Source organism: Cervus canadensis, chromosome 16 (assembly GCF_019320065.1).
Source record: "Cervus canadensis isolate Bull #8, Minnesota chromosome 16, ASM1932006v1, whole genome shotgun sequence".
NCBI classification, from domain to species: Eukaryota; Metazoa; Chordata; class Mammalia; order Artiodactyla; family Cervidae; genus Cervus; species Cervus canadensis.
In genome coordinates this window covers 36,698,178-36,709,852 of record NC_057401.1, presented here as the reverse complement: position 1 = coordinate 36,709,852, position 11,675 = coordinate 36,698,178, and the positions used below count along the sequence as shown (strand labels likewise).

Sequence of the window (11,675 nt, the reverse complement as noted above, 5' to 3'; positions counted from 1 at the left end):
TTGTTGAATTAACTAATATAAAGTGAGCAAGGATATTGCAAAACAGGCTGAGGAGAAGGAATGAGAGAATGATCTTAAGGTGATGAGAGAGAAATGAAGAAATGCATGCAACACACACGTAAAAGACCACATAAGATTTTCTAAAAATCCTTCAGTATGTATGTACTTATGTATATATAAACATTGAATTAGTCATTAATAAAATCAAAGCAGATTTAGGAAACAAATGCCTCAAAAACTTCTTGAAATGCTATAAACAAGTCCAAACTATTCAAAACTAAGCCAACTAGCCATGTAATGGAAAAATTTATATAGCTTTAGGAGAAAAGGAAAGAAATGCTTAGCATCTACTATAAGCCAGACATTAATATGTGCAATTTCTCATTTAATTCTCACAAGTCTGTCAAACAAATATTGATGTCCTTGTTCTACAGATAAGGAACTGAGCCTCAGGGGTTAAGAAGTTTTTCCAAAGTCAAAGAGCCTGTCAGATCATGAGCAGTTATCTAGGGCCAGGTGGTGGTGGTGTTCAGTCGCTCAGTTGTGTCCGACTCTTTGCAACCCCATGGACTGCAGCACAACACCAGGCTTCCCTGTCCTTCACCATCTCCTGGAGTTTGTTCAAACTCATGTCCATCGAGTCGGTGATGCCATCCAACCATCTCATCCTTTGTTGTTCCCTTCTCCTCCTGCTTTCAATCTTTCCCAGCATCAGGATCTTTTTCAGTGAGTCAGCTCTTCACTGGGGCCAGGTGTATCTGGTTTCAAATCTTGGGCTTTATTGATAGTGTAAAATTCTATTCTGAAAAAATGCTACCCTTCTTTTTTTAAAAAAAATAAGGTGTATTTCATTTCAGTACACCATAGCACTTTTCAACCCAAAGGGGTGTGGTGTCAAAATAATTCTTTATCATCCACGCTTCACTATTTGCAAAGGAGAAATAAGGATTTATAAAGAATGTTTTAAAAAATAAATTTTCAATTAAGTTTTAAACTGGCTGTAATGGTTGCAATTAAATGCAAGCTCCAGATACCCTAAAATTTTCAATTAAAAAACAATCAGGGTGCCATCTCAAGAACAGATGGGAAACTGTCCATTTTTTAAAATCATCTCCTCTCCCAACTGATTCCACATGCAGAAACCAAGCCATAAATCATATTGATGAAAAATAACAACATAAGCAGTGCTACAAACCTTATCCAGAGCTGGGATTTCAATGGAAATTCAATTGATTGAATGGTAAAATTGGAATACCAACTAAGCTAGCCATTTCAAGAAAAAACACACAATATAATGCATGTGTTTCAACAATAGCTCTAATTTTTTCATTAATATTTTAATGTCAGATAATTTTCAAGTTGAATAGTTTAGGAACTGAAACGTGCTTTTTTTGGTGAAAAAAAAAAAACAACAACTGTGCCTTAATTTTGCAGCATCTCTTCCTCATTTATCTAAATTCTGTATATAAACTTCTTTTCCAAAATATTGCATTGGCAGATTATGTTGTTTGGAGCTGGGTTCCAGAGACAAACACTGCAAGTAACTGAAACAAAACAATAAGCAACAACCAAACAGCTCCTCTAGATGGCACAGAAATATTCTGCTCTGATATGGGAATAATAGCATATATCTATGGACACCTTATGAGCTCAGACATTTTATTCTGGAGCAGCTGTGGAACTTGATGTGCCTTCATCTACATCGTTCCCCAAAAGCAATTTTCTCAGCAATCTAGAAAACAATAGTTTCTATCTCCTGGGCTCTACAGGCTGAAATTAAAGCTTGGAAATTCTTGATAAATGAGTAACACTAATCTTCAATTTAAATGTACAACTGGGATGACTAGCCACAGGAGTGTCCTGGAGGTCATTTCTAGGCAGGTATTCATCTTTTAGAAGCATTTTCAGGGATGACATATTTCTAATGTTTAAAGGTTTACTAGATACATCCCCCAAGCTAAACAGGCTATTTAGAATGTAATCTTTCAAATTTGGATAACTCTAATATGATGCATATCAAGTGTATCAGGCTCCAATTCTGTTGGCAAAAAATCTTCCTCAGAATTCCCATGGTAGTTATGCCTACTGTGTTGAGTGTGAGAAGCTCGTCGGATGAGAGATTTCAATGTTAAGTAAAGCCAGCAGTGAAATGGTACTAAACTTTTTCTTTTCCCATTTATTTTTATTAGTTGGAGGCTAATAACTTTACAATATTGTAGTGGTTTTAGCCATACATTGACATGAATCAGCCATGGATTTACATGTATTCCCCATCCCGATCCCCCCTCCCACCTCCCTCCCCACCCCATCCCTTTGGGTCTTCCTAGCGCACCAGCCCCGAGCACTTGTCTCATGCATTCAACCTGGGCTGGTGATCTGTTTCACCCTTGATAACATACATGTTTCGATGCTGTTTTCTCAAAACATCCCACCCTCGCCTTCTCCCACAGAATCCAAAAGTCTGTTCTGTACATCTGTGTCTCTTTTTCTGTTTTGCATATAGGGTTATCGTTACCATCTTTCTAAATTCCATATATATGTGTTAGTATACTGTAATGGTCTTTATCTTTCTGGCTTACTTCACTCTGGATAATGGGCTCCAGTTTCATCCACCTCATTAGAACTGATTCAAATGAATTCTTTTTAATGGCTGAGTAATATTCCATGGTGTATAGGTACTAAACATTTATCCAATCAGGACACACAGATCAATTTCAGATTAATTTTAAGAGAAATTTCACCTATTAGGACATTACTGTCATCATTCTTACAGTTTAAAAGAATTTGATGAATTCAAGCTTTGGGGGAGAAGTTACTTATATTTGTGACACACACATATGTACACACATATATATATTGTCCTGGTGACTCAGACAGTAAAGAATCTGCCTTCAATGCAGGAGACCTGGGTTCAATCCCTGGGTTAGCAAGATCCCCTGGAGGAGGGCACGGCAACCCACTCCAGTATCCTTGCCTGGAGTAATCCCCATGGACAGAGGAGCTTGGTGGGCTACAGTCCATGGGGTCGCAAAGAGTCAGACTCAACTGAGTGACTAAGCACATTATATATGTAAATAATTTTTCCATTATTCCATCTAAACTTTTAGAAATTATTAAAGGAGAATTTTTCTTGCTGTTGTTAAAGACCATAAGACTTTATTGAAGGGACTACTGCAATGGGGTTTTGCAATAGTGGATAGAGATAGGGCTCAGTTCTGAATATAATAAGGAAAAGTGGGGATTTACAGCCAAGGAGTGTATTTGAGGTCTTTGGATGGAAAACTACTAAGAGGAAACATCAGAGTTAAAGACTAAACTGACTAGACAGGACATTTGCAGAAAACAGGCCAGAATGATCAGCTATCAAGGGTCAGGGACAGGGAACTAGATCAGATATGGAGGGTGGTGGATTTTCACTAAACTCACCCAGCAGAATTTTTGCCCAAACTCGACAAAGGAGCCAAGGACAGAGTTCAAGGTAGGACTTCAGGGAGAAGAGGGCTTAGAGGAGTCTGACTCAGGTTTGGTCAAGGTGAGAGTCTTTCCCAAAATACAATTTAAAATAATACCTGGAAGGAAAAAAATGACCAGAAAAGAAATTCATTAAATACTCACCTCTCAAAACAATATAAAGATATGAATTACCCTAAATGTTACTTCTGTCACCACCACCAACAAAAATTATTGAAAGCTTGCTACAGGTCAGGACCTCTACCAGTTCTGGGACTAAAAGTTGCATAAGACCTATTCAGTCCCTGCTTGGGTATCCCATATAATACAGCAATTAAAACCGGCAATTGGTAAGTTAAAGACAAAACTGAGGTCATTGGAGCAGGGGCTCCCATAAGTTTCTTTAGGAGGTAAACAGGAAGAAAAAAAAAATCCCCTTCAATCAAGATTCTCTCTTTCGAAGGGCTTCCTTGCCTCTTCTCCACACACCAACCCTGCAAACCTCTCCTGGCTGTTGTGTTGATAGCGCTCCACCGCCTTCCCCCAGCGCTCCCAAGCCCACCGCGCCTGCGCACATCCCTGTCTGACCTACCAGCAGGGGGCAGGCCACGATTTTCTGTCCTCCTGGGCTGAGCTCTGGCACCCCTCTTCTCCCAGCTCCGGCCTGAATACGCTTCCTTAGCAACGGGTCGCCCTTGGCAACAAGAGGACGCAGGCAGGCAGGCGGGCTAGGTTTCCCGCGTGTTCCTGGCACCTGCGTGCGGTGGGAGGCACAGGCCGAACCATGTCGGAGATCCTGTGCCAGTGGCTCAACCAGGAACTGAAGGTGTCCCAGACCGTGAGTGAGTGACACAGCCTGGGGCGAGCGGCCCGGGGGCGAACGGGGAGCGGAGCCTGGGGCGCGGCGAGCTGATGGAGTCTGCCGGGGCAGGCTAGCTGCCGGCTCTGGCTCACCTCAGCCACCGCGGAGCCTCTCTTCTCCACTTTGCCGCTCGGCTCTGAGTTACCCATCATCACGGTGGTCCCAGCCCCGTGGGTTCTGTCCTACCATGGCTTTAGGGAGGGCGCCCTTGCTCCAGTGGAGAGAAGAACTTTCTGGACTCTTTAGTCTAGCCCTGACTTTGCTCCTTTCACACTCTCAGAAGCGTGGTGTGCTGGGAAACCAGCGAAATGTGAATCCTGAAAGTCAGCTACCGCACTACTACTAGTTGTGTGCCCCTGGACAAGTTACAATACCTTCTCCTTCTCGCAGTGTGTTCCCTCCAGTATAAAGGGCTGTGTGTGAAATGAGTTAATGCAGGATATATTAACTATTACAAATTTCAGCAGTTTTAACTCGATATGTACACATTTGCTACTTCTGACCACTTTTCACTTTTCCCAAAGCTGACTTCTTCACTAACCTGACTTTATCCCAGCCATAAAGTTGTCATCCAAATTTCCTAAATCCCACAACCCCAGACGCAGTTTTACATGCTGACAGCTTTTGTAACAACCAAGTAATTCCAGAATAGCACTATACCCCATTCAACTTCTTTTTGTTGTTTCTTAAACAAGAGTTCATTTTCCAACTGGTATGGTTTTGCTCAAAGCAGGAGGTTTTCAGGCCAAATCATTTCAATCTGTTTTTCCCAGAAGCATTCTTGCATAATGGCAACTTGCTTCCAGAGTGGCAATAATGCCAACTCAATCTTAAGTCATCCACAGTATTTGCTCAATCAGTAGTGTCTCTGCAGCTGCGAAGTGTTTGTTACCAACGTTAAGATCTTTAAATTTGGAGCATTTGCAGTAGCCTTTGGAGAAGGAAATGGCAACCCGCTCCAGTTTTCTTGCTTGGAGAATTCCATGAACAGAGGAGCCTGGTGGGCTGCAGTCCAGGGGGTCTCAGAGTCGGACACGAACTGAGCGACTATCGCTCACTCACTCCAGTTGTCTTTCTTGACACATTAAACCCAGACTTTTTCTTTGCCAAACTGCCACCCACACACAGTAAGTTTTTTCCCAGGACTCCATGATCATCCCATGTGTCTCTCTGACTGTTCCTTATCTAAAATATGATGCTTATCTCAGGATGGTATTAGCATTTTTCTTTTCTTAATTCTTTCTCACCATAGGAGCCAAAATGTAGTATCATGGCCTTAAGGTATACTCTTCTGAAGAAAAGCAGTTACAGATTGCTGAGTTTACTTTGGTTCATTTACTTGATTAATAAAAGCCATATTCTTTGCTCAAGTCCACAAGACTCTGTTGCATATTCAAACAATTTTGAGAAAAGTAAATAAAATTTACAAGAAATCTAAAAACAGTAATATGCCATTCTAATTGTAATCAGTTTGGGGAGTTTTGGTTTTGAAAGGAGGAGGAAGAATTACTTCATTCCCTGAAGGTTAAAAGACTGGAGATTTTATTTATTTTTTGGCCCCACCTAGAGGCATGCAGGAACTGAGTTTTTTGACCAGGGATTGAACCCCTACCCCCTGTGGTAGAGGTGCTGAGTTTTTACCACTGGACCACCAGGGAAGTCCCAAGACTAAGATTTTTAAAGAATTTAAATAACATAAACTATAAATGGAAAATTTCCGATGTCTGCTTTCCCCAAGTGTAAAGCTGGAAGCTGTTAGCAGAGACAGCTAATATATTCTGCATCCCATTCACTAGCAATACATATTCATTTCTTGATCCTAACTGCTAAGAGGAGTCAAAGGAGAGAGAGACAATTCCTGAGATTACCTAAATCCATGTTGTAAGAGCCTTTTCAGATTATAGGGAACACACTCAACGGTGTTTGGAAACAGACAAGATAGGATCTGTGTGCCTAAGAAGCATGCTGCCAGTTGATTTCTGTCATTAGATAAGCCATTCTGTGGTACCAATACAATGGAAGACTTAAAACAGTTTATAGGAACTCTCTTGGAGGGACCATAAGTGGATGCAACTTCTGGGGAAAATAACTGGGCAATTTCTGGATAAGCATCCTGTTAAGTGCAAGGATTTGGAGGCCAGACTGTTTAGGTTAAAATCACTTATTCACACTTACTAGCTAGTGCTTGTGAGCAATTTATTTACCTAAATTTTATAATACTCAAAATAGGGGTAATAATAATACTTTATCAAGTAGTGTTACGATTAAATGACATAATAAATGCAAAGCATTTAAAACAGTCCCTGACACACAGTAAATGCTAAATCTTACTTTTTAGAAACTATCATACAAAAATAAAATCACCAATGTGTAAGGACATTTGAACAAAGATGTTTATTGCCACATGGATTGTAGGGGCAAAAAGAAAAAAAATGGAGACAATGTAAATTTGCTTCAATAATAGAATACTTGGGTAAATGATGCTGTACTTATGCTATGGATTATCATGCAGTTGTTAGAACAAATGAGTTAGTTATTCTAACTTTTGACCTAAAATGTGCTCATGTAATTTTGTCAAGTGAAAAACAAAATTAAACTTACTGAACCAGTATAATATCATTTTGCATGAGGATGTGTGAGAGAAAAGTGTGGAGAGGCATATACTGGACTGTTGACATATACATGACTCTTAATCTTGTGGTTTGTGTGAGAGAGAGGCGTGGAAGCATATAAGCCACTGTATTGATATTGCTTACCCTGGGAAAGGAGATGATTGCTAGCTTTTCTTTATACATCTGTGTTATTTGATGTTTTGCTTGTATTGCCTTCATAATTTGAAAGTAAAATTCAGTATAGCTTTACAAATGCAAAATCAAAAAAAGAAGATCAAATGTCACATGACAATGTAGGAGAAAAAGAGGCTTAACACTTTAGTTGAAATATAGTAAGCATATTGAAGTATTGCTGGGACAGGGGAGTACGTAAGAGTTATTTTCTCAAATGAAGTCTATACATGGAATAATAATAATAATAAAAGTTAATCTTTGTTGAGCACTTAAATTCTTATGCCAGACCCTGTGCTAAGCCTTTTACATAGGTTTTCATATTTGAGATTTTAAAAAGTCCTAAGAGGCATTGTCTCCATTGAACACATGTGTAGAAGAGGCTGAGAAAGCTTGATAATTTGTTCTAAGTCACCCGTCTAATAAGTCCTAGAACTAGAATTTGGATCTAGATCTTTGACTAGTGCTCTTAGGATGTATTATACATTTGATTTTATGCTTAGGGAATTTACTATTTAAAAATTAACCCTCCCAAAGATATTCATTTGAGCTCCTTTTAAGGAGGATTATTGTTCAGTTGAAGTCACAAGAAGTACAGAAATTCAACCAGATGGTTAAATGGTTAAGTGACAATGGTGGAGTTATTAGTATTTGTTTAGAAATAGTTCAGTCCACATGTTGCTTCCTGAGACAAAGCAAACAGAATGAGAATGCCAAGTGAATGCATTGCTGCCTCGGTGAGACTCAATCATGGTTTAGTCATTAGAGAGGCAGGTAAAGCTGATTGATTTCTGGATTATTCTGAAAGGTAGAAATCAATTTGGATAAAGCATCTCATATTGAATTTTGTGTTGCCTGGACTACCCTGAATATCAGCAGTAAAGAAAATGAATTCCAATGATCCTCAGTTAAGAACAGTCTCCCTCCACTTAATGAGGTTTCTGGGAGTCACCAGAGGTTTGAATAGTCTCAACATATGAAGATTCAGATCTATGTTACTAAAGCTAAGGATCTCCAGTGAGTTAAGTTTAACTAGACCATTTGTCCTGGAAAATAATGCTTAGATGTATGTTAATGAAATGTCTTAAAATACTAAAAGTTATTCAATAGAAAATAATTCAAGCAATTATTTTTGTAATAAAAATAAGCAATATAGAATAATGTTACTAAGAGATTTGCTGTAAAAGTCTTTACAGACTCTCAGTTATTTTAAAACCTAACCATTGCCTCTGTTTTGCAAAATGCTTATGAATTCACTGTAAGAGGAAGTTGGCATCAGAATGTCATAATTAAACATTCTCCACAAATGTAGAGCATTCAAATTCCATGTATTGTATACATCAGATTCTTTGTACAAATTGATATACAAGCAGTCCATATTCTTTTGGATTCTGGGTGGGGTCATAGTGAAAATTGTGTATACCTTATTACGGGTATTTTTGTTTGAATAGTCTCAGACATTGTTATCACAAGTAACAAAGAATCAATAAATAGAAAACTGAGTTGAAAAATTTAGTATCTCTGAAGTCCTGATTTTCTAGTATCTGAACTAGAAACAGTAATCTTTAGTCACAATTTTATACCCTGAGAGGTAATAATAATAATTACTGTATATTTGGGAAGTGTCAAATGATATTGCAAATGGAAAATATCTACCACAGTGCCTATCATGTATCTAGGTTTAGATAATATTATTTCAACAACTTTTGTGTCTCTCACTTTAGAAGAATACCTGTTATGATGCCTGCCACATAATAGGCACCTAGTAAATATTTATTATATGAGGATGCATGAGTGAGGCAAAAGTAGGGTAAAGTATTGTTTTTAGTTGAACCTGATGGATTTGTTCATCTTGGGAAGGTCATCCTAGGTACTTTGATCCTCACTTTTGTGATTTCAGAAGTTCTGCTTTATTACTTTAAGCAGTTTCTTAGGGATTGTCACATGCTAACAGACATTACATTCTGATGATTTTATAAGCCACAGTACCAATTCATCATGCAGAAAAGGACACCAGCATAACCTATTCTGGTAATGGAAGTGGGGATAACAAAGCAAGGAGGGAAAAACAGTAGCAACCACTCACATCAGTCAGAATAGGGGGGTGACATTTGGTCATTTTTTGTGTTTTGGGCAATACTATTTCACTCCAAGTTCAGACATGTTTATAGAGGGATTTTGTTTTTGTCTTAGTCCATCAGGGTCACTGAGTAACCTGTCTGGTCTTGGTGTGCTGTGAAATTGATTATGGTCAGCAGGAGAAGGCCAAAGTCTAGCCGTGAGTGCTGAGCCAGCTTCTAGGAACACCGGGGCCTAATGGGGTCAGGCCAGTGCCCAGCCACCAGCAGCAGCTTTTCTGTCTCTCAAATGAAAGCAAATTTACTTGGTTTTTTAAATGTTGTTGATAACCTGAGCTAGGTCTTTGCTCTTCTAGTAAAGGAGGAACAAAGGCCAGTTAGCATAGAATGTATAGGTCTATAGGCCCTTATCTATGATCCCCACATCCCCAAATCTCTTTAGTTATTTGGTAGCAAAACTTGACCACAAATGCTGTGAGGCTGTGTTCAGTCATTATTTCTTTTCCTCAAGTGGTTTGCTGTAAAATCAACTACATTTGATTATATGTGCTTCCCCAGACCAGGGAGAGTGTTATAGCTTATCTGGACCCAAGAGTAGGTCTGTATCTGACTTTAAGGACAGGGTCAAATATTTGCTATCTAAGTTTTAAGTTATCTTTAAATAAAGATCTTTGTACTATCGTCATTGCATGTGTGTGTGCATGCGTGCGTGCTAAGTCACTTCAGTCGTGTCCAGCTCTTTGTGACCCTATGGACCATAGGCCACCAGTCTCCTCTGTCTGTGGGATTCTCCAGGCAAGAGTACTGGAGTGGGTTGCCATGCCCTCCTCCAGGGGATCTTTCTGACCCAGGCTTTAAACCCTTGGCCGTGGCATCTCCTTTATTGGCAGGCGGTTTCTTTAACACTAGCACCACCTGGGAAGTCCCGTACTAGAGTCATTGATGATCTATTGCTGAGCTTATGAATTGTGTAATTGGTGTAACATGTTGTCTTAAATTAGGAAGCAGTACCTGGTGGCTCAGATGGTAAAGAATCTGCCTCCACTACAAGAGACCCAGGTTTGATCCCTGGGTTGGGAAGATCCCTTAGAGAAAGAAATGGCTACCTACTCAAGTGTTCTTGCCTGGAGAATTCCATGACCAGAGGACCCTAGTGGGCTACAGTCCATTGGGTCGCAAAGAATTGGACGTGACTGAGCAACTGAAACTTTCAGTAATAGTAAAAGTGATCACTGAGCACTTACTATAGGCCGGGAATTATGCTAAGCACTTTACATTATCTCATTTAATCAATTATCTCATTTAATTAAACCAGCTGTCAGGAGGTAGAACCCATCACTGTCCCTCTTTTAAAGAGAAGAAACTGGGGCTGTGTAACTATCCAAAGTCCAGGGTCTTATAAATGGTCCAAGAGTCAAACCAGAGAATATTTCTCTCTTCAGAGCCTGTGCTGACTGCATTACCATCTGGAATGTAGAAGGCTTATCTTCTTTTGTCTTTTCTCCAGCTGGCTCAAGTGAAAAGCACATAGACCCGTTGTCCTCTGTCCCAGATAATTCACAAAAGCTCACATTAAAGATTTCTGTAATTGAAAGCTTTAGTGAATGGGATCAGACCTGTGGCTTGGAAGACTGGAGGTGTGGCTGAGTTATTATGGAACAACATTTTTCCACATGTAGATCATTTCCAATCTCAGGGAGAAGATTGTTACTGAGCTCCTATGGTTCATTTCTTTCTCACATTCTTCATTGTTCTTTATCCTGGAGTCAATCCACCTTTTCTTTCCCCTAGGTAATTCCAGTCATGAGTGCAAATTAATTTACAGAGGTGGCCATCATTAACTGTGGTATTCTGAAACATTTACTGGGAAGGAAAATTTGATAAACCAAAAATAAAAAAATCTTTCCTTTGTGTTTTCTTTTTTTCCTTACTGTTTTTCTCCCCTCACCTCTCTCCATTTCTCTTTCTCTCTCTGGCTTCTTATCTTCCTTGTCATACTTTTTAATCTACATATTCCTGGATTATCTGCTTTTTCTTCATCTAATTTCTTGCATGTATTCTTTTTTCTCTCCATTTTTTTTTCTATGTGTTTTCCCTTTGTTGTTTTTTCTGCTTCCTATAGCTTTCCTCTGATTGTTTCCTTCTGTGTTCCTGTAGCACAGGAAAAAAATAAATAAATAAAAGAAAAACTGTGTCTAATGCACACAGAGCTGCAAACATGTTTTCAAACTTATTTATAGTAACCCACTTGACAGTGAAATAGTGTGTTTGCTATTCTTCTTTGACCTTTGTAGCCAAAATGCCTCTATTTTATCCATATCAGAATTGTCTTATTAAAAAGTCCTGCCATTTCAAAGGAAGTAGATTATGATTTTATTTTTCTCCTGACCTTTTTGTAGCTATGAGTTTGCTACAGACCATTTGCCTGATCAGTTGGATGTGATGGCTAGGATACAGTTATTCCCCAGTTATTCATAGGTTAGCTTTCAGGTCTTTGGTCAA

At 39.1% G+C, this 11,675-nt stretch overlaps 1 protein-coding gene across 6 annotated transcripts in view; it reads left to right on the top strand.

Annotated features, from left to right (window-relative positions):
• The first annotated feature begins 4,104 nt into the window (after positions 1 to 4,104).
• Positions 4,105 to 11,675, top strand: part of SPEF2 (sperm flagellar 2) — a 187,896-nt gene continuing 180,325 nt past the window's right edge. For 4 of the 6 annotated variants that reach the window (XR_006273380.1, XM_043488877.1, XM_043488878.1 and 1 more), the window contains exon 1: positions 4,105 to 4,292. Coding sequence is in view for 3 of the 6 variants with exons in the window: in XM_043488877.1 (XP_043344812.1) it covers positions 4,235 to 4,292 (58 nt within the window). In the remaining 3 variants the exon portion in view is untranslated. The remainder of the gene's footprint in view (positions 4,293 to 11,675) is intronic. The other 2 variants (XM_043488875.1, XM_043488876.1) reach the window with 2 other exon arrangements.